Source organism: Oncorhynchus masou, chromosome 11 (assembly GCF_036934945.1).
Source record: "Oncorhynchus masou masou isolate Uvic2021 chromosome 11, UVic_Omas_1.1, whole genome shotgun sequence".
NCBI lineage: Eukaryota > Metazoa > Chordata > Actinopteri > Salmoniformes > Salmonidae > Oncorhynchus > Oncorhynchus masou.
Genome location: NC_088222.1, coordinates 50,779,037 through 50,802,883, shown reverse-complemented (window position 1 = coordinate 50,802,883; position 23,847 = coordinate 50,779,037). Strand labels below are relative to the sequence as shown.

Below are 23,847 nucleotides of genomic sequence, written 5' to 3'. Positions count from 1 at the left end.
GAAGGGCATTATTGATCATCTCTCTCTCACAAATAAAGGAAATCCTCAAGCACATGAACTGGACTTTATTAAACCGACCCCCTCTCCTCTCTCTGCACCCTAATACCAGGAGAGGAAAAGAAGAAGGGGAGGAGGGAGGGATGGGAATGCGTAGTGTGGGTTATTGGAGAGAGAGAGAGACAGAGGGAGAGAGAGAGAGAGAGAGAGAGAGGAGGATGGGCTAAGAGGTTAAGATGGATCAGGGGAAGGGTGATTAGAGGGAAGAAGAGAGAGAGAAAGACACAGGAAAAAGAATGTGAGAAAAGAGTAAGGGAGAGATTAACACACTAATCCAATATCCGATGCTCCTGGACGACAGGGCGGGCGCTGAAGGATGTGTCTCGTAAGCATTTCATCGTGACACACCACATCCTACGCTAGGAGCCGCAGGAGCAGCAGCCTAGGCCAGGGAAGCACGCTGCCAGCCCGCCCTCCGGCCAGCTCCAGACCAGGCCACCGCTCGCTCATACGCAACACACACCACCTACCCTGCCCCACTCACATCCTGGATTTACAAACCTCTCTGTGTTCTCTGGAAACCAACCACCCCTCTCTCTCTCTCTGAGGCATGGTCACTCCCATCCTCAAACAGGGCTGGGGGTATTTTTCAACATTTTATGTTATGAGACTTTAGGAAGATTTGTCCTCATGGACCTAGTTACTGCAGCCTAAATGGCACCCTATTCACTTTATAGTGCACTACTTTTGACCATGACCCATAGGGCCCTTTGTATCACTTACAACAACAAAAAGTTTTCACATGTCAAATGGCTGTATTCGCATGTTGAGCTTGAATTTCACATGTATTACAATTAGAATTCATATGCTAACTCCACCTTTTCACGTTAGGAGAATAACATGGTTTCACCTCAAATGTGAATTGCAGTTTCAACTTGTGAAAGATGTTTACACGTGAAAATCACATTTGCATTTGGGTCATTCCACCAATTCGGTGCCGTTTAAGAAATGTAACTTGGTAAAAGAAAACTTTGGATTTAGCTTAATTGTACTTTCTGTAACAAAGAGCACGTGTTAAACTTCATTAAAAAAACAAATTTCATTATCTCAAGAGATGAAATAAAAACAAATACTATAGTAAGTGCCTATTAAGTGCCAAATAAAGTAAGGGTTGACCGTAACAGGGTTGATGATTTAATTTTAAATCAGCCAGAAACACTCTTTGTTGTGTGCAACAGGGAGTGGCAATTGAAAAACAAAACAAAACAATCTATGGGTAACAGGGTTGACGTGTTTTGCTCGATCCGCTCAGTTTTCAACCACAAAACGCCAGAAAATTGCCAAAAAGAGAAGAACCAGCTCACCTGTTTTTACACTATGATTTGACTATTAGATGTTCAATGTATCTTTTGAAAAAATATTATTCAATAAATATTTGTTTAAAATGAGGGACAGATGTAAATGAATCACTAATCACATGAAATAAATAATAATCTTCAGAAATTACTTTGTCAAAGCAACAAAATAACTATGGCTTTACAATGATGGTGAAAAAGTTGAGTAGTTTTGGGGTTAAGTGGGTTGAAAGGTCATAGAAGTGACACAGGGTTGACACAGGATGGACACAGGGTTCACACAGGGTTGACACCGGGTTGACACAGGGTTGACACAGGATTGACACCGGGTTGACACAGGGTTGACAACGGGTTGACACAGGGTTGACACCGGGTTGACACAAGGTTGACACAGGGTTGACACAGGGTTAACACCGGGTTGACACAGGGCTGACACAGGGTTGACACAGGCACATGTCAAAATGCTGAATTTTGGCACTTTAGTAAGTCTTTATTCCTATTAAAACTCTGATTTATTGAATTCTCCATGTCATCTAAAGTGCCTTCAAAAAGTATTCACACCCCTTGACCTGATCCACATGTTGTTGTGTTACAGACAGAGTGAAAAATGTATTAAATTGGGATTTTTTTGGGGGTCACTGGCTAACACCTCAATGTCAAAGTGGGATTTCACCATGATACCAATGGTGACTTTAAAACAGTTACATAGTTTAATGGCTGTTACAACATTGTTGTTACTCCAAAATACTAACCTAATTGACAGAGTGAAAAGAGACAAACCTATACAGAATACAAATATTCCAAAACATTCATTCCGTTTGCAACAAGGCACTAATGTAATACTGCAAAATATTTGGCAAAGCCATGAACTTTTTTTCACTGAATACAAAGTGTTATGTTTGCGTCAAATCCAATACAACGTGTTTCTGAGTACCACTCTCCATATTTTCAAGCATAGTGGTGTCTGCATCATGTTATGGGTATGCTTTTAATGGTTAAGGACTGGGGAAATTTTCAAGGATAAAAAAGAAACGCAATAGAGCTAAGCACAGGCAAAATCCAAGAGGAACACTTAGTTCAGTCTGCTTTCCACCAGACACTGGGAGTTGAATTCACATTTCAGCGGGATAACAACCTAAAACACAAGGCCAATTCTACACTGGAGTTGCTTACCAAGAAGACAGTGAATGTTCCTGTGTGGCAAAGTTACAGTTTTGACTTCAATCTATATGAAAATGGATGGCAAGACCTGAAAATGGTCCTAGCAATGATCAACAACCAATTTGACAGAGCTTGAATCATTTTGAAAAGAACAATGGGCAAATATTGCCCAATTCAGGTGTTGAAAGCTCTTAGAGACTTACCCAGAAAGACTCATGGCTGTAATCGCTGCCAAAGCTGCTTCTACAAAGTGTTGACTCAGGAGTGTGAATACTTATGGAAATGAGATATTTCTGTATTTAATATTCAATACATTTGCAAACATTTCTAAAAACATGTTTTCACTTTATGGGGTATTGTGTGTAGAGGAGTGCTGATTTTTTTAAATTTTTATTCAGGCTGTAACACAACAAAATGTGGAATAAGTCAAGGGGTAAGAATACTTTCTGAAGGCACTGTATATTAACGTTGGCTTCTCCTGTGGTAGATGCAGGTTTAAATCCCACCGATCACAAGAGTACTCCAATAGAAATCTCTGATCACAGTTATAGATGATGTCATGGCGAAGTTGGCTATTAAAGCTCATGGGTATAACGGTCGTCTCGCTCCAAACTGTGCAAGCCGTCAAATCAAAGGCAATCCTTGGATATGAAGTTGTTTTTTACTCAAATTTAAATGAGTCAGTTTGTCACATTCACAAGGTTGGAGTAATAACATGTTCAACTATTTAAGACATTGGCTCGAATCTTGGTTGTGCCTTTAAATTTCGAGAAAATGAACAACTAAGGAAGAATTTTTCACTTTTTTCATTGACTTCTCAAACACCAAATCCTGGCCTGGTCTGTTTGGTCTGTTTCGCAATCTTTTTTTACATACAGGGGTCCTAAAATTCTAATGAAATAGCTAAATGATCCATGGTGTGACCATCTTAAAACAATTACATATGTCAGCTTATAACTCTCTCACTCTTGCTTTTCCTTCATTTTTTATTTGTTCAAAACTGTTCAACTATTTCTTTGAGTCAACTACTCACCACATTTTATGCAAAGAGTGCTAGCTAGCTACAGCTTATGCTTTCAGTACTAGATTAATTCTCTGATCCTTTGATTGGGTCGACAACATGTCAGTTCATGCTTTAAGAGCTCTGATAGTTTGGAGGACGTCCTCTGGAAATTGTCATAATTACTGTGTAAGTCTATGGAAGGGGGTGAGAACCATGAGCCATGTACCAAGAAGAGGACAAAAACTAGCTGTCCTCCAGCTACACCATGGTGCTACCCTACAGAGTTGTTGTTGAGGCTACTGTAGACCATCATTGCGAAAGTTTTTAGTATAAAACAGATAAATTTTTTTATGTTTCACTATATTTATTTTTATGAAATTCACTGAGGAGGATGGTCCTTCCTTCCTCCTCTGAGGAGCCTCCACTGGTTGAGATGTTGAGCTGTTTTATATTACACACGCCCACTCGCATGTACACACACACACACACACACACACACACACACACACACACACACACACACACACACACACACACACACACACACACACACACACACACACACACACACACACACACACACACACACACACACACACACACACACACACACACACACACACACACACACACACACACACACACACACACACACACACACACACACACACACACAGACACATAGAACGCCTCCTTATCCCCCGGCAGTAGCTCTCAACCAACTGCAGAGCTCCATCTATCTAGGTGAGGAGGACAGACACAACAATGTTGACCATTCGCCTCAGGAATCCTCCCCTTTTGTGTCCTGTTCACAATGCAACCACAGCAGCCAGGCTACATACACCTCCTCAGTCAGGTTTAGTAAAAATAGGAAACACAATAGAGAGCAAGAAACATTAGTAGTGAAGACAATGTGGCTGAGGATCCCATTGTCACGCTCTGACCTTTATTTCCTTTGTTTTGTATTCATTATTTAGTATGGTCAGGGCGTGAGTTTGGGTGGGCAGTCTATGCTTGATTTTCTATGATTTGGGGATTTCTATGTTTCGGCCTAGTATGGTTCTCAATCAGAGGCTGGTGTCATTAGTTGTCTCTGATTGAGCATCATACTTAGGTAGCCTGGGTTGCACTGTTTGTTTGTGGGTGACTGTCTATGTTGATTGCTTGTTTCAGCACAGTTCTCATTAGCTTCACGGTTGTTATTTCGTTTATTGTTTTTGTATGGTGTTTCAGTGTTCAGTGTTTTCTTTATTAAAATTCATGATGAACACATACCACGCTGCATTTTGATCCTCTGATCCTTCTCGCCTCTCCTCTTCAGATGAAGAGGAGGAAGACCGTGACACCCATAGTACAGCTGCCGGCTTTCTGAGTAGAGGAGCCACTGAGGGCTGCATAAATAGCAGATCATATCTTCTGACTGGTTATCCTTCTATTTATGGGCCTCATATACAGGACCTCAGGGCAAACTGGAAAACTACACTTCCCATACTCCCTCAGGGCCTAGAGAAAGCAGCTTCCTGAGTCTATGGCCTTGGAGTCTCTAGCCTACTACAATGGTAGGTCTGCAGTGCAGCGGTACGGGAAGAAAGATTAAATAAAAAACTGATTTGCATCATACAGCCAGGCACATACACTAAATTCCTTTATCCTTATGGAATGTACTGAGAGAGGACAAGAGAACGAGAATCACTAGACTGGTGTCATCACTCCCTTTTTCCATGTTCCCAAACATGGGTTCAAAGTAGTTACCAACATAACGTAATGGAACTAACAACACCTGGGAACAACATAAGAAGAAGAAGTCAGTGAGAGTTGGACTGAGTGTGGGAGGGAGAGGAGAGAGTCGAGGAGAAGAGAGGAGACATGGAGAGGGAAGGTTTTGCAACAGTGTTCTCTGTGAGAAATAAATGTATGAAATGTTATTGCGGTTGTTTTGGCTGAGCTCCAGAGGAAGTGTTGGGCTTTGACAATGCGCTTACAAAGAATTCACTGCAGCTAAGTCCAAGTGGGCGTGTCAGCGCTGTGGGGTCGGAAGCCAAGTTTGGTTGGCTCTGGCCCCTCTGGCGCCTCGGGGGACTGCTGCGCTCTATGGAAGAGCTGTTATTCACGCAGCACAGAGAGTGCATAGGCAGAGAATTGTGTGTGTGTTTTGAGTATCTGAATGAGTGTGTGTTTATGTGTGTGTGTGTGTGTGTGTGTGTGTGTGTGTGTGTGTGTGTGTGTGTGTGTGTGTGTGTGTGTGTGTGTGTGTGTGTGTGTGTGTGTGTGTGTGTGTGTGTGTGTGTGTGTGTGTGTGTGGGTGCGTGCTTGTGTGTGTGCACTTGTGTGTGTGTGTGTGCTTGTGTCACAGAAATGCTCTTTTACACATGTCCTCCTCTCAGGCATAAGACATGCAAGTTGAAAGATTCATCCACGCGACATATACAACAGTTTCAGGTATTAAATAGTCAAACTACATGGTCTGACTACTTATAATGGTGGTGGGCCGAAGAGCCTCATTAAGATTCCTGTCCCCTACCATTCACCTCAATTCACTTTTGTTAACATTCCTTGAGCCATTTAAAAGATGAAAAAAAAATCCAGTTTACTGAGCTACGACTTTGATCCACCAGTTTATAGGCTTTGTGTATGAATATGCTGCATCTCTTTGCACACAAACATTGACTGAAATGGTTGGCTTTCTTGGTATAATGTTTTCCTTCTGCACAAAGTAGTGAATGTAAGAAATCATTGAATGGGAACAAGAGGACATATTTATAAGATGATTTGCTCTTGCAAGACACCAGTGCTCTGCGTTTTACAACTGTCTGTGTTTTGAGCAGTGCAAATCCATTTGGAATGGGTGTTAGCAGAGTGGAAGCTCTGATACAGGGTCGGCAATAAATGGTGATAAGAAGTGCTGGCCTGACCAGCCTCGGGAAAGGGGAAATGATGCAAGACAGTAGCTCTTTGTTTCAAGTTGCTGCTTGGTCAGATGCCATGGAGTTCGGATAATGAAGGAGTCTGGCTGGTGCACTCTGAAACTTTTGGCCAACTCTGAATTCCATCTCCCGTTCTCTCTATCTCTATCTCCCTCTAGCCCCCCCCCACCCCCCCGCGCTCTCGCCCCAATTTCCCTCTATTTTCTCTCCCCAACTCGCTCCCCTATTTCCTCTCTCCCACTTACAGTGTTGAAGTGTGTTTCTCTTGCGCTGAAGTCTTCCTGTCACACTTGGTTCGTTGGGCTCTGAATGCCAGTAAAAGAATGGTGCAGGATGGCTTTCGCAATCTCCAGGTCTAAATGTCAAAGTTACATTTCCAAACAGCGTGCACTTGCCATTTCCTCCCATCTGAGCGTGCATTCCTGCAGACCTGCACATGTCCCGTAGGAAAACCCAGAATGATCTCTCCTCCAATTCCCTGACCTCACAAATCATTCAGAGGCACTTTGTTTGACTCTCTCTCTCTAGTGCATGTCATTTGTATTCACTACTAGTAGAGAGTGGGAGAGAGAGGGGAGGGGGAGAGGGGAGAGGGAGGGAGAGAGGGGAATGAGTACTACACCAGATGTGGAAAGGACTTTTGCAATATGTCATCCAAACTGCAAGGGGACATTTACTTGAACCAAATCAACATGGATGAGTTTACTTGAGAAATGTGCAGACAGGTCTGTTCCAGTCACAGCACGAACTGACTGGTTGCACAAAATGGCTGCTGAACATGAGAAACACCAAGCAAAGAAAACAGCCCAAAAAAAGAGAAGGATCAACGGATGTTATGTGGCCAAAGTTGGACAGGGTGATCTGTTTTGACAGTCCAACTGTGTGTCTGCTGTGGCTGTGGCTTTCTCTCTCTGTGACTTCCAGAAAGGTGTGGCCTTACAGTAGGGCACATGTGGCCTGAACAGAACAAAGTCCTCTATAGGTGGAGGACTGGTGACACATTTATGTTGAAAGAAGGGCTTTGCTATCTCCTAAGCTAACATTATTTTAAGATGGTCATACCATGGATCTTAAGCTATTTGATTTAGAATTTTAGGACCCCTGTATGTAAAAACAATATATATATACTGTATACAAAAAGTATTTGTTAAAATATAGAAATGCACCGAATAACATAAATGGCAAAAAAGACAGTCAAAAAATATGTTTACATTTTTTAATTGTACCCCCTTTTCTCCCCAATTTCATGGTATCCAATTGTTAGTAGTTACTATCTTGTCTCATCGCTACAACTCCCGTACGGGCTCGGGAGAGACGAAGGTCGAAAGCCATGCATCCTCCGAAACACAACCCAACCAAGCCGCACTGCTTCTTAACGCAGCGCGCATCCAACTCGGAAGCCAGCCGCACCAATGTGTCGGAGGAAACACCGTGCACCTGGCGACCTGGTTAGCGTGGAATGCACCCGGCCCGCCACAGGAGTCGCTAGTGCGCAATGAGACAAGGATATCCCTACCGGCCAAGCCCTCCCTAACCCGGACGACGCTAGGCCAATTGTTGCCCCATGGACCTCCCGGTTGCGGCCGGCTGCGACAGAGCCTGGGCTCGAACCCTGAGTCTCTGGTGGCACAGCCCTAGACCACTGCGCCACATGGGAGGCCCCAAAAAATCTATCTTAAGGAATAAGGTTTTAAAGTTTCTCTCCTATATCTAGGAGATATGAGAAAGCTCCGGAAATATATCATTCTTCTTCTTCTTTTTTTATTTTACCCCTTTTTCTTGTTGGCAAAACTACCTCCAAATTTCCATTCATTTGTAAGGGTTATTTTCAGACGAGTCCCGTGACACTTGTGGGGGTAGAGCAAAACGGAGAACACCATCGTGTTTGTGAGTCTCATCTTTCCATAGAGTGTCATAATAGTTAGTAGGCCAAACTGTTTGAACGCTACAGCTACAGACGTTTTCAGCTACAGACGTCTCCTGGTCTGACAAACAGTGCTGTAGCTCTGCCACCTCCCACTGCAGATGCGGAAGGCCGATAGCGGCTGGGATGGATTGAGTTGAAACTGACAGATTTTGAAGGGAACATTTTTTTATAATGTTAATTGGATTGACGCACAGGATTTGAAATGATTACCCAGACTATCTACATACGCACACACACACATGCATACGGACACACACACACACACACACAGACATACATACAAACACACACACACACGCACACATACGCACACACTTTCACACTCATCATATGCTGCTGCTACTCTGTTCTTTATTTTACTCTTATTATTTTCTATCCTGGTGCCTAGTCACTTTGCCCTGCTTTACCCCGCACACTGACCCGGTACCAGTACCCCCTGTATATAGCCTAGTTATTGTTATTCTTATTGTGTTACTTTTTATTATATTTGTTTTACTTTAGTCTATTTGGTAAATATCATCTTAACTCTCCTTGAACTGTACTGTTGGTTAAGGGCTTGTATTTGGCGCATGTGACAAATAAAGTTTGATTTGATTTGATGTACATACAGTGCATTCGGAAAGTATTCAGACCCCTTGACTTTTTCCTCATTTTCTTTACGTTACAGCCTTATTCTAAAAATGGATTAAATAAATAAAAATCCTCAGCAATCTACACACAATAGCCCATAATAACACCATTTTTTTTGTGCAAATTCCGAAACAAAAAAACTAGCATTCGGACCCTTTCCTATGAGACTCGAAATTGGTGTCAGGTGCATCCTGTTTTCATTGATCATCCTTCAGATGTTTCTACAACTTGATTGGAGTAAGATGGTGCCAACAGAGATGGTCACCTCGCTTTGAGTCCTTAGGAAACTATGCAGTATTTTATTATTTTATGTATTATTTCTTACATTGTTACCGGAAATGTTAAGTCTTATTACATACAGCCGGGGAAAACTATTGCATATAAGAGTGACGTCAACTTACCAACATTACGACCAGGAATACGACTATCCCGAAGCGGTCCTCTGTTTGGACCACTACCCAGGATCTAATCCCAGAAGCCGACCCAAGACAACGGCGCCGCAGAAGGGGCAGACGGAGCGGCCTCTTGGTCAGGCTCCGTAGACGTGCACATCGCCCACCGCTCCCGAGTATACTACTCGCCAATATCCAATCTCTTGACAGCAAGGTAAACAAAATTCGAGCAAGGTTTGCCTTCCAGAGAGACATCAGAGATTGTAAAATTCTCTGTTTCACGGAAACATGGCTCTCTCGGGATATGTTGTCGGAATCAGGTCAGCCACCCGGCTTCTCCATGCATAGCGACGACAGAGATAAACACCTCTCTTGGAAGAGGGGGTGTATGCTTCATGATTAACGACTCATGGTGTAATCATAACAACATACAGGCACTCAAGTCCTTTTGCTCACCCGACCTAGAATTCCGCTCAATCAAATGCAGGCCATATTACCTTCCAAGAATATTCTCATCAGTTATCATCACATCTGCGTACATTCCCCCTCAAGCAGACACCAAGATGGTCCTAAAGGAACTTCACTGGACTCTTAAGTAAACTGGAAAGCATATATCCTGAGGCTGTGTTTATTTTAGCTGGGGATTTTCAAAAAGCAAATTTGAGAACAAGGCTACCTAAGTTCTATTACCATATTGATTGCACTACGCGTGGGAGTAATACACTCGACCACTGCTACTCTAACTTCTGCGATGCATACAAAGCCCTCCCCCGCACTCCTTTCAGAACATCCGACCATGACGCCATCTTGCTCCTACCGTCTTATAGGCAGAAACTCAACCAGGACATACCAATGACTAGAACCATTCGAAGCTGGTCTGACCAATCAGAATCCACCCTTCAAGATTGTTTTGATCACGCGGATTGGGATACGTTCCGGTCAGCCTCAGAGAATAACATCAACCTATACGCTGACTCTGTGAGTGACTATATAAGGAAGTGCATTAGAGACTGTGTCTACCCTAACAAGAAAACCATAGATGGATGGCGGTATTCGTGCAAAACTGAAAGTGCAAACCATCACATCTAACCATGGAAATAGGTCTGGGAATATGGCTGATTATGAACAGTGTAGTTATTCCCTCCGCGAGGCAATCAAACAAGTAAAATGCCGGTGCAGGGACAAAGTGGAGTCGCAATTCAACGGCTCAGACATGAGACGTATGTGGCAGGGTGTACAGGAAATCATGGACTACAAAAAGAAAACCAGCCACGTCACGGACACCGACATCACGCTTCCAGACAAACTAAACACGTTCTTTTACCGATTTGAGGATAGTACAGTGCAACCGTCGCAGCACGCTAACAATAACTGCGCCCCCCTCCCCACTCATTCTCAGCGGCTGACGTGAGTAAAACAGTTAAACGTGTTAACCCTCGCAAGGCTGCTGGCCCAGACGACATCCCCAGCCGCGTCCTCAGAGCATGCGCAGACCAGCTGGCTGGTGTGTTTATGGACATTCAATCACTCCCTATCCCAGTCTGCTGTCCCCACATGCTTCAAGATGGCCACCATTGTTCCCTTACCCAAGAAGGCAAAGATAACTGAACTAAATGACTACCGCCCCGTAGCATTCACTTCTATCATCATGAAGTACTTTGAGAGACTAATCAAGGACCATATCACCTCCACCTTACCGGCCACCCGAGACCTACTTCAGTTTGCACACCGCCCTAATAGGTTCACAGACAATGCAATAACCATCACACTGCACACTGCCCTATTGAAGGTTGAAGGTCCCCAAGAACACAGTGGCCCTATCCCATTTGGACAAGAGGAATACCTATGTAAGAACGCTGTTCATTGACTACAGCTCAGCATTCAACACCATAGTACCCTCCAAGCTTATCATCAAGCTGGAGACCCTGGGCCTCAACCCCGCCCTGTGCAATTGCGTCATGGACTTTCTGAGGGCCGCCCCCAGGTGGTGAAGATAAGAAACATCATCTCCACCTCGCTGACCCTCAACACTCGGACCCAACAAGGGTACATGCTCAGCCCCCTCCTGTACCCCCTGTTCACCCACGACTGCATGGCCATGCACGCCTCCAACTCAATCATCAAGTTTGCAGATGACACAACAGTAGTGAGCCTGATTACCAACAACAACAAACAGCCTACAGGGAGAAAGTGAGGGCACTAGGAGTTGGGTGTCAGGAAAACATCCTATCACTCAACGTCAACAAAACAAAGGAGATGATTGTGGACTTCAGGAAACAGCAGAGGGAGCACCCTATCCACATCAAAGGCACAGCAGTGGAGAAAGTGGAAAGTTTTAAGTTCCTCGGCGTACACATCAACGACAAACTGAAATGGTCCACCCACACAGACAGTGTGGTGAAGAAGGCGCAACAGCGCCTTTTCAACCTCAGGAGGCTGAAGAAATTTGGACGTCACCCAAAACCCTGACTAACTTTTACATATCCACAATCGAGGGAGAGCATCATGTCATGCTGTATCACAGCCTGGTGCGGCAACTGTTCCGCCCCTCAACTGCAAGGCTCTCCAGAGGGTGGTACGGTCTGCGGGGGGAAACTAAACTACCTGCCCTCCATGACATATATAGCACCCAATGTCACAGGAAGGCAAAAAAGATAATTAAAGACAACAACCACCCGAGCCACTGCCTGTTAACACCGCTACCATCCAGAAGGCGAGGTCCGTACAGGTGCATCAAAGCTGGGACTGAGAGACTGAATTACAGCTTCTATCTCAAGGCCATCAGACTGCTAAACAGCAATCACTAACTCAGAGGCTGCTGCCTACATGGCTACATACATATACAATCACTGGCCACTTTAACAAATGGATCACTAGTCACTTTAAACGATGCCACTTTAACAATGTTTACATATCTTACATCACTCATATCATAAGTATATAATGTATTTTATACCATCTATTGCACCTTGCCTATGCCACTTGGCCATCGCTCATCCATATTTTTATATGTACATATTCTCATTCACCGCTTTTAGATTTTTGTGTATTAGGTAGTTGTTGGGGAACTGTTAGATTACTTCTTAGATTTTACTGCACTGTCGGAACCAGAAGCACAAGCATTTTGCTCCACTCCCATTTACATTCGCTAACCATGTGTATGTGAAAAATAAAATTGGTTTTGATTTGAGTCCACCTGTGGTAAATTCAATTGATTGGACATGATTTGGAAAGGCACACACCTGTCTACAGTATATAAGGTCCCACAGTTGACAGTGCATGTCAGAGTAAAAACCAAGCCGTCGGGTCGAAGGAATTGTCTTTAGAGCTCCGACACAGGATTGTGTCGAGGCACAGATCTGGGGAAGGGTATCAAAATATTTCTGCAGCATTGAAGGTCCCCAAGAACACAGTGGCCTCCATCATTCTTAAATGGAAGAAGTTTAGAACCACCAAGACTCTTCCAAGAGCTGGCTGACCGGCCAAACTAAGCAATCAGGCGAGAAGGGCCTTGGTCAGGAAGGTGACCAAGAACCCAATGGTCACTCTGACAGAGCTCCATAGTTCCTCTGTGGAGATGGGAGAAACTTCCAGAAAGACAACCATCTCTGCAGCACTCCACCAATCAGGCCTTTATGGTAGAGTGGCCAGACGGAAACCACTCCTCAGTAAAAGGCACATGGCAGCCCGCTTGGAGTTTGCCAAAAGGCAACTGAAGACTCTCAGACCATGAGAAACAGGGTTCTCTGGTCTGATGAAACCAAGATTAAACTATTTGACCTGAAGCGTCTCGTCTGGAGGAAACCTGGCACCATCTCTATGGTGAAGCATGGTGGAGGAAGCATCATGCTGTGGGGATGTTTTTCTGTGGCAGGAACTGGGAGACTAGTAAGTATCGATGCAAAGATTACCGGAGCAAAGTACAGAGATCCTTGATGAAAACAACCTGACAGAGCTTGATAGGATCTGTAGGGAAGAATGGTAGAATCTCTCCAAATACAGGTGTGCCAAGAACACTCGAGGCTGAATAATTCTGTCAATGTGATATAAGTTAGTTGTTTTTTTTATAAACGTGCAAACATTTCTAAAAACCTTTTTGCTTTGTCATTAGGGGGCTTTGTGTGTAGATTAATGAGGGAAAAGTAAAGTAACAAAATGTGGAAAAAGTCCAGGGGTCTGAATACTTTCCGAATGCACTGTATTCAGACCCTTTACTCAGTACTTTGTTGAACCACTTTCGGCAGCGATTACAGCCTTGAGTCTTTCTCCCATTATTCTCTGCAGATTCTCTTAAGGTCTGAATACTTTCGGAATGCACTGTATCTACCTCAAATACCCCGTACCCCTGCACACTGATCTGGTACTGGCACTTCCTGTATACAGCTTCATTCTTGTGTATTTTATTCCTCTCGTGTTGATATTTTTATTTCAATTCATATTTTTTAACACTGCATCATTGGGAAGGGCTTGTAAGCAAGCATTTCAAGATCAAGTCTACACCTGTGCATGTGACAAATAAAACGTAGGATAACTATACTATCAGAGTAAGGACAGACCAGAATAAAAGTTATAGGAACTGGTACTCTATTTGATGAAGTCCGGCATAACTGTTTGTTTCTTTGTCATGTAACCCCCCTTTTACAGATATTTTCACAGCTTTGATCGTAATGGATTTTAGGAAGTGCTGCACATGGGAGCCATCAGCAAGAAAGCACAGGCGCTCTAACCTGCAGGGTGAGGATATGCTGTGTGAAGGGGTGTGACGACCTTATTCTCAACATTGTGCACTGACCTTAAGCATGAAGCAGCACACTTCCTAACAGCTCAGCCAAGAAATACTGGGGTTACCTAAGATAATAATACTGCCCCTACCAGTATTACGGTTTCACCCTCCTGTATGAGAGAGGTGGGTTTGTTCACTTTACTTGCTGCAATTTAAAATGCCTGAGCTGATGATGTGGTGGAGGTGTGTGGGAGGGAAGGAGGGCGGGAGGGTATTGCAAGCTGGGGAGATGACAGGCAGGCAGGTAAACAGGCAGGTTTGTCTCAGATCTCACCTGTTCTAACAGACAGGCTCCAGCGCCACAGGCAGCGGAAGCCCCAGCTCAGCCAGGAGGGGAAGTCTACTCAGCTCCTCACTCATCTCCCCCAGGTGCTCACAGGGCCCTGCCTCGCCTTGGGATCGGCAAAGGTCGGCCCAGGGAAAGGGGGTGGGGTGGAGGGAGATATTCCAGCCACGTACGGTGGTGTGCTTGTTGGGAGATAAGGAATGTTTCACATCTAGACATAGAATACCACCCCTTAATTATGCAGGCAGTCAGCGTTTGCACGCACAACTTGGGAGGATAATACCCTCTCATGTTGCTGTTTTTTCCAAATTGAGGAAAGGATTTGCTCAGTACGGTTTTTCCTACTTACAGTTACACACAACCAAGACCTTATCTTTGACTTTGATTGAAAATGTGAAATTTGACCAGGGCATGTTCCTGTCTGACTGAGGAAGGAAATATCTGAATTATTAGCTGTAAAATGTAATATTTTCTTGCAGAAAAATGTAGGGACAAACTGCTTTTTCTGGCTTGAATTGGAGTGTGGCTTACTGCTCTTTTATACAAGAATAATACAATTTAAACTAAGAGGAAGGAAATTCAGAAAGTGGAAACATTCAAATGAAACAGTGACTACCACTAAATGTTTTGATTTAAAATTATTAACAGTTTTAATTTGGTCCTCTGAGAATGAGCAGGAAACAGCCTTTTTCCGACCTACGTTTTTATTCCGTAACTTTCAACCATAACTCTCCAGCTCCAAATCAACAAAATGATAAACTAAGTCTAACTATGGAACCTGAACTCCTTTGTAGCTTTAAAACATAACCATCTTCCTCTAACCATGCGCATCTTGGAAAGACATGGCAGAAGGCCAGAGCATGTACTGATATGGTTCCGGTCTGTCTAAGAGTTCAGTGTGTGTATGATTCAAGTAGATGAAGATCAGTAACAAGAGACAAAAACAGACACCACAACTTGTTTATATTTAACAATATATATTTCCAATGTCAATGTACATTCCGTTTCGACATAAGCTTTCTTCAAACAAAAGTTGGCATCTAAATAAATACTATATAAAATAGAACTTCAAAATAAATATATCTATAAAAGGGAAAATGTTATATGTGAGAATTTTTCTTTTTGTTATATTTTAACAAAACAAAAGCTCTTTTTCAATCAACATTGACATGGCAAAGGCAAAGAAATTGAATAGCAGAAGCCAGCCGTTTAAAAGGTTATTTTGATTGAGTTGAAGAAAATTCTAGTGGCCACAGTGAACCACAAAATGGAGTTTAAGTCACAGCATTCTAATAGAAAAAAAGTTTAATCATTGAGTTGTCATGGTTGGTCATCATTCAATACCTTAACAGGCCAGCAAACACATGGCATAAACATAAAGCTAACGCGGTTTGGAGCTAAGGGTTTTACCCTAGCCACAGTGAGAGACAGACATAAAAAAAATAAGCAGAAAAGCAAAAGACGACCACTATTAAACAAGATGGAATGTAGCTTGAGAGAGTTCTCTTTCCCTACCGGTGGTTTTGACAATTTATGCACAGCAGCTGTATTTGTCAATCAAGGCAAGGGTATTTGTCGGACAACTTGGGAAGGAAAAAAAAAAAAAGTTGTGACACCGAGCACAAAAAGGACCAAATGGGTTGATCCGGATAGGCCGAAATTGTATTCCTTCAGTGGATTCAATGAGTCCACAGTTTCAGGGGCACTGGGGGACTGGGAATTAGCTTCGCCTCTCTCCTGCTAATGAGGCATGAATAGCATAAACAGAGGTATTTTTATTGCAGGGCACACTTCCCCTCAACCTCAACTTTACCCCCAAAATATATATCTACATATCTCTATATATTTTGTACGGAATTGTAGTTATAATGTACCATGCAATTTTTCGAGGACATTTAAAACTCTTCTAAAGAACACGTGTCTTGAAACTATTTACAACAGCATGTCACCTGCATAGGTCTATTTCTATAACATATTGTCAACACATTTGCAATTTTTTTCCCTGGCTTTGCCAGCCACATAATCATTCCCAATTTTGGCACCTTTTCCTTGGATTGAATTGCAAATGTTTGAAAGTAATATTGCCTTATACATTCAAGACTAAGAACAGTGTTTTTTCCTGTATGTTTTCTGCTTTGTGCAACAAGACAAGTACAAACATGAGAAGGTGACAGGTCCTAATGTTATTAGGGGACCTTAGAACAAACGTGACAGAATTATGCCAAACTGAAGCAAACTGCAAAAAGGGCACCGTACCTTTAAGAACAATTGCCTTCCGACCATTTGGCAAGTGCATAACACATATGATCCCTTAGACAGATAAACAAGCTATGCTAAACTCCTTTTGGCAAAGTCATTGGAACTCCATGCAAGACACAAAATAGATTGAGAAATTAAAAGGTCAAGAATATTTCTAACATAAGACAAAAACTCTACTTTTTTTTAGTAGTGGGGTATACAATGTGGACTCAAAGTAGTTCACAGAGTAATGCAAAATACATTAAGCCTTTATATACTTAATACTGTGCTTTAGTCCATCATAAGAGGTTTGCTTCATCTAAAAAGGTTGTGCAAGTGGCAGATTGCATTTAACTAAGGCTGGCTAGATACGCTACAACTTCGCTCTACCTTCTCCCTCTTCCTGAAAATGCTATTTTTCCAGCCATTTCCTCTCACTCTTCCTAAATAATTCACAATTGCCCTTTTGCCCTTTTTAAATGGTTCTTCGCCCCTTGTGCAAAGTGAAGTCAACTGGGCTTTCAAGCAGTTCTTACGTGCTAGACCAAATTCTACGGATGAGGAACAATCCCTGAGGAGTTTTTTCTACAACACATCCACATCTAGCACTGGGGTTAAGCACTAAGTTACATCATGCAGTGCATGACATGCCATTTCTGAAGTGATTGGTAAAAGCTAGGTTAAAATCCATATTACGTTTCCGCTTAAGGAAATAGAAAGTGATCAAGTCAGGCAATCCTAAACACAGTTTTTCACTCACTTGTGGCATGACCTTACATATCGTACGAGCACACAAACAAGAATATAAAAAACAGACTATCGCTCCAAAGCCACATGACTACCTCTCACTTTGTCACCTTGACCTAAAGAGCTCAACGTCAAGCTAGCAACAGGAAAGCTGGTGTGGGACTGAAACCTAAAGAATGTTCATATATAGGGGAGAGTGGGTGGTAGTTTCACTTCAAGTATCCTAAAGTTCCAAAAGGAAAACCAACAGTTTGCAAAAAAAGAGGGAAACTGCTTTGGAACAGGCTTATTTTCTCAAACATATATCTTTATGTTAGGGGAAAAACAACTGGTGTCCAATTTGTCATGGAGTAGCTAGCTATCATGAAGCTATAAATTCAGAGCCGTATAGGAGGGGAGTATGACTTGTGCCTTCGGCCATTTTATAAAACAAAATCCACCAGTCTGTTACACTCATAAGGATGGGTTCAGAGGCAAGCAGTTGTCTAGGCCAACAGATCTATCAGACTGACCTATTTTAACTTGCGTGGCATCACATAACATCACTAGAATTGAAAAGGACAGGTGTGAACCCTTCTGTAAGTACCATAGTTTTTGGGAAGTCTTTTAGCGGGTGGGGGGCTTGGTCTATCCAAAGGGTATTGATAAGGCAACAGCCAGTTAGTATCATGAGGACTGTTTCCCCTGGCCTCCAGCCTTGGCCTCCATACTCTTACAGGCCTGCTGGGAGTTCTTGCAGCGGCAGCCCGGGCGGCTGGTTTTATCGTAGCACTTCTGCGACAGTTTGACACAGCCCATGGCGGGCAGGTAGCACATCATACAGGGCAGAACCAAAGACATGGCCGTCATGAAGGACCAGCGTGCGCAGCAGTTAGACTGTTGGCAGGAGCATGGGCGGTCGGCGCAAGAGCCCTCGTCGTCCTCATCCTCGGTGCAATGGTAGAAAATGCCCTTGACCAGGCACATGCAGGTGGCCGAGTCCACCAGGCTCTGCACCGAGCACAGACACTCCTGGTTGCACACCCAGCAGGAAGGCAGGGTTCGGGGCAGGGTGCACTCTGTGCAGCGGCACTTACCACATGTCTCACACAGCAGCATGTGCTTCTTGTCCACCGCCATGGCCCCCTGGGCAGCAGCCTTTAGGTCCAGAGGCTTGGAGGTGAGCACCTTGGGCTCGCAACAGGGGGTCCTGGTGGTGACTACTGTGGACCTGTGGTCCACCACGGGGGTAGGGGCTGCGTGGTCCAGCAGCCTCTGGTCTGACGAGGTGCTGCTGCTACTGCTGATGGAGCTGGGCCGCCCGCTGAAGGAGATCCAGGGGTGTGTGGTGGCGTCGTTGGGGTCGCAGCATGCCAGCTGGGGGGCTCCTAGCAGGGGCTCGTGGGGCCCCCTTTTGGCAACCTTCTGGCTGGGGGGTTGCTGGGAGACCACAGCTGGACTGTCAATATAGTCGTTCTCCATGTGAGAGGACTTCATCTGGTCGATGGGGAAGATGGTGAGTGGGTGCTGTAGCCTTCCATAGGGGACACTACTGTCCAGCAACGGCTGGGATATAATGGAGGAAGACACTCCAGGGATGTGGTGGGGAACCCTTGACTCCATCTGTGCAGTTGTGTCCCTCATACAGCAAACAGAGAGCTCAACGTCTAGCAGTCCTGCAGAAACATAGAGATGACAGTCAGCCTCCTGGAATGGCTACCCTACTTACACAAACCCATATCTAACACGAGGCTCGCAGTCGGTTGTTGTACAAGATATGAGTCAGCATAAAATCTATATTCTCAACAATGACTCATAGCAGTAGATGGTACTGATGAAAGTTACATTCAGAGAACGTCCTGTATTGGTTTCTAACTAATATTCACAAGCACGCCATTTCAAATTAATTCTAATAATACATTGTTTTCGAATGCAATACAATCAACATTAATATGTCATTTACTCAATTCACATTGCACACTTTCTCATGAGACAAAAATACCACAAGGCCAATATTAATTGGAAGACTTGTATGCAAAAATAATTACAACCTAGGACAAATTAGACCAAGACCAAGAGGGGCCCCATAGACCAGATTGAGACTAACACATGACTTTAAGTGCTATAAATACATTCACCAAAGGACCGGTCATAGATTCAATAGATATTGCTTTTTTAAATGTATTTTTAAAGATGATTGGAGAGAAGACATAAATCCATGTGCAATGTTGATTTTATTGCATTTGATCTGCGTTCATTTTTCCTTAAAGGTTGTAAGTTATTCTTAATGTACTGATTGCATGAAGTAGGACTAGGGTATTTCACAGGGCTAGACAATGTGTGCAGTTAAAAAACTAACAAGTATTCATGGTAGTAAAAACAAATAACAACTGTACCCATCTGATCTTCACAAAAGGCAGACACTGGTGTTTGGAGATGATCTCTTTTGGCGCATGCAGACTACAGTACCATATTACTACGAGCCAGTATGCAGAAACTAGAAAACTAGAATGAGTAAGTAGACTAGACAATAACTACAACTATTTAACTTCCCAATAGATCTACAGGACACAACAGTTGCTACTCAGCAGTTACTCTACAGTAGCCACTACAAGGAAGTAGTAATGCATTAAGCATGAAGTAATTAAAGAGTTGTTTGAAAATCAACCTATATCCTATATGTCAAGAATGATGGAGTAGGCTATGTAGAGAAAATAGCATGTATAAGGGAATTCTATCAACTTTATAAAATTTCATATAGTGTTGACCAATACATCTCTCAATAGATTATTTCATTGGAATAATTATGTGATTGTCAGATCATTTGCCAGAGAAATACTCACAGAACCTGAATATAGCCTAATTGTGACTATAATGCTGTGTCTCTCAGATCTGCCAAAACCAGCTCATGAAGAACAAACCTGAACAACTGAACAAACCTGTTGCGACATTGCTGGCAGGAGGACAAATGCTCCTGATCAAACGTAGGACCCTAGTGAATCCACAGAAGGTACAAGTGTCCCCCTCCCCTCAATGCGGGTGAATATGAGTGATTGTAATCGGAGGCGACGCGGCACCACAGTCGCTAGAAATATTAAATAAATGTAAAATCGGATTAAATATTAATCGAGACAAGATGATAGCATTTCATTCGACAAGTAACGTTAATTCACAATAATAGCCAAATCGCATACAGAACATAGGCTTTTTTTTTACGCGCAAGTCGCTATTGGTTTATAAAAGGAGGGTGGCAGTTTAGACCAAAACACTGCTTCATTTTATTGGACAAACGGTTTCTTTTAAAATTTTGAGTTATTTAAAGGAATAGATGACACAACCACCTGACATATGCATATGATGTGCCAGCTCAAACGCTGCAGAGAAGCGTCACGCAAAGATCCTCAATAATGCGAATGGTGAGCAGTCCGTTACTTATACCTTAGACTGTTTGTTTTTAAACACAACATAATTTCTTAGATGTGTATAAACGGTTTACAACCTAGCCTATAATAATGAACGATTATTCGTATTATCATTCATCTCTCGCCCACAACCTTGTAGGGTCCATGGTTAAATATTGACAACGTGTAAATACGGGAACAGCTTGTTGCAAAAGAACAAGCTTTTTTTCAGCGTACCCACATAAACCACAAAACTGAAGGTAACACAACAGTATTCTAATTTGTTCAACCAAAACGTGATGGGATACCCATACCCGCCGAGCCTATGTCGAAAACGTCATACATCCGAGAGAATAACTTACTTTTCCAGACTAGCAGCGCATTTCTCTGTTGAGCTTGACGACTGCATGTATATTCCAAATATATTACTCCCAAGTAAAGAAAAAAGACCAAGGCGAAAAATTATTGAACACTATCCACTCGATGAGTACTGCGGTCAGGACACAGGCTTTTTGATACGATGTTGCAACTACATGGGGAAATGGGTTTTTATGAATGGGAGGGTAAAGAACAAACTGCGCAGATGCATTGACCGATTTTTTTGTGAATGGGAGGGCAGAACGACTCAGGGCTCAAATGCAGGGGTTACATTTTTATGAATGGGAGGACTCCGAATTTCATTGCGCAAGCGTAATACCAAGATTTCATGAATGGAACAATTGGGAGCTTTTCGTCACAAGGGCAATGTCATAGAGAATTAAATGAATGAGGCAGCTATGAGTCTCACACACCATGCTACTTATTTATGTATGCATTCACTCATTCCTGTTTCCCAATGGGCCTTCGACCTGAAAAGGATTGCTAATTTACGAATATTTAACCTCATGTTAGGGCCATTGTGACCATTTTGAATTGTGTAATGGGAAATAACATTAGGAAAATAAATATTTGATGTAATTTCAACCAAATAATTCAATATGAAGTTGAATCAACGTGGAAAACTGATTGATTTGTATATATATATAAAAAAACTTACACTTAATGTATTTTTTGTATTTTTTCACCTTCCTTTTAACATAAATCCGATGACTGGGTGACATTTTTGGTTGAATTCACGTTAGTTGACAACTCATCCAAATATCAATCAAAGCTAGACATTTAACTGACGTTTGTGTCCAGTGGACTTGTCATTATGTGGCACACTATTGTAGTTTAAAGAAGGTTACGTTTATTTTATCGTTATTGTAGAGTAGGCTATATAAAATGTATCAACATTCCACACTAATGTATCTAAATATGTTCTCCAAAAAACACACAAACATTAGCATAAGGAGAGCTGCGTAAACTGGGAATACAATTCTATGCAGGAGAGCTTTGTTCGATCAAAGCTTGGCACCAAATTCAAAACCTCCAAATTAATATGTTTGCTCAACCTAGATTGTGGAAAATCGGCTACTATATCGTATTATATCACTCACTTTAGTAGGCCTACATGTATGCTACATTGTGGATCACAATTCAAAGGGCAGAACAACGACATTTTTAGATTGCTTTTGCTTAGCCTAGTTCTTGTGTTTATATTTATTTACCAGTACGAATAAGGTCATTTTGCTTTCTCCATTTAAGTGCAGTTGCAGTTTGAGTCGAGTCCTTGCGCAGTAAAAGGCCAGTTTATGACGCCAAACTGTGAAACGCAAACAGCATGAGGGAAGGCAGGATTCACAAAAGAACAGGATGTTGTTGATTTGTACTGAAACCACAAGAAGGAAATTAGTGTGAATGTCCTTTTTAACACTCCACTGTCTGCCCTTCCCCCACTGATAGCAGCTTCCAGCTTGTGCCTGTAATGCTGTGTCAAAGGTTAATAGTCCACTACATTAGCACAGATTTTCATGACATCCTAACCAACCTAACCATCATTTTAACTGCCAAATTGTAATTGTTTGTGAGTGCTTGCTCAAGGGAAAATAAGTAGGCAATGGTTTGAATTTATTTAATTCATCTGAAACCATGCAGAAATTGGGCAATCACTTAGATTCATCATTTTGTGAGATATGCTATTTTATATCAGTTTATGTGAATAAAAGGTTATGTTATGCGCACAATTGACCCAGTGTAATCCTGGTTAGGGTTTGGCCTGAGTAGGCCATCATTGTAAATAGGATTTTTTTCTTACCCGACTTGCCCGGTTGAATAAAGGTTAAAGAAAGAAAGAAAAAAGTTACATCTTCTGTGAGGTGGCAGGTGGCAGGTAGCCTAGTGGTTAGAGCATTGGACTAGCAACCAAAAGGTTGCAAGATCAAATCCCCGAGCTGACAATGTAAAAACATCTGTTCTTCTGCCCCGGAACATGGCATTAACCCACTGTTCCTAGGCCATCATTGAAAATAAGAATTTGTTCTTAACTGACTCACCTAGTTAAATAAAGGTCACATTAAAAAAAGTGTTAATGCACATAGACATCTCCTGCTCAGTCTGTAATCATTTCTATTCAGTGCTAATGACCACACATTGGAACCAAGATGTCACTTGGGAAATGATGGTCTTTCACAGCTCCAATTGCATTTTTGGGTAGCAGGCACTATCACACATGGCTATGGAATTCTCTTCCTGCCTGGTGGCACCTACTGAGCTCCCTCTCTCTTTCTTTCTCAGTCTCACTTTGAATAGTTAGGATTTTCCATCTGTAGATGGTCATACTATCAACCAACTATCTGTTGATAAGCAATTGCTCGCTAAAGTTACGGTTAGGGTTAGGTTTAGGTTTAAAATAATGTTTAGGGTAAGGGTTAAGGTTAGGGCTAGGGTTACGTTTAGGGTTAGGATAAAGGGTTAAGGTTAGGATTAGTAGATAGTTAGTTGAAATATTACTGATAGACTGTAGATAGTCTGTAGAGCATCTACAGATGAACTATCCAAATATGGTGTTACCTCTCTATCTTTGCAACTGTGTAGCTTGCATGCATGGGTGCCTGTTGAATTGCAGATTGCTTTGTCAGTGTGATCATCTTTATGGTCACTCCC

The 23,847-nt window shown here is 42.6% G+C and overlaps 1 protein-coding gene across 1 annotated transcript; it reads right to left on the bottom strand.

Annotated features, from left to right (window-relative positions):
- Positions 1 to 15,415: 15,415 nt before the first annotated feature.
- On the bottom strand, positions 15,416 to 21,342 carry LOC135548804 (protein sprouty homolog 4-like). The gene is made up of 2 exons (XM_064978739.1): positions 21,186 to 21,342; positions 15,416 to 19,098 (listed from the first exon to the last, which is right to left on the bottom strand). Exon 2 carries the CDS (start codon positions 19,064 to 19,066, stop codon positions 18,110 to 18,112), a length of 957 nt encoding a protein of 318 aa, XP_064834811.1. The 5' UTR covers positions 19,067 to 19,098; positions 21,186 to 21,342; the 3' UTR covers positions 15,416 to 18,109.
- Between the last annotated feature and the right edge of the window lie 2,505 nt (positions 21,343 to 23,847).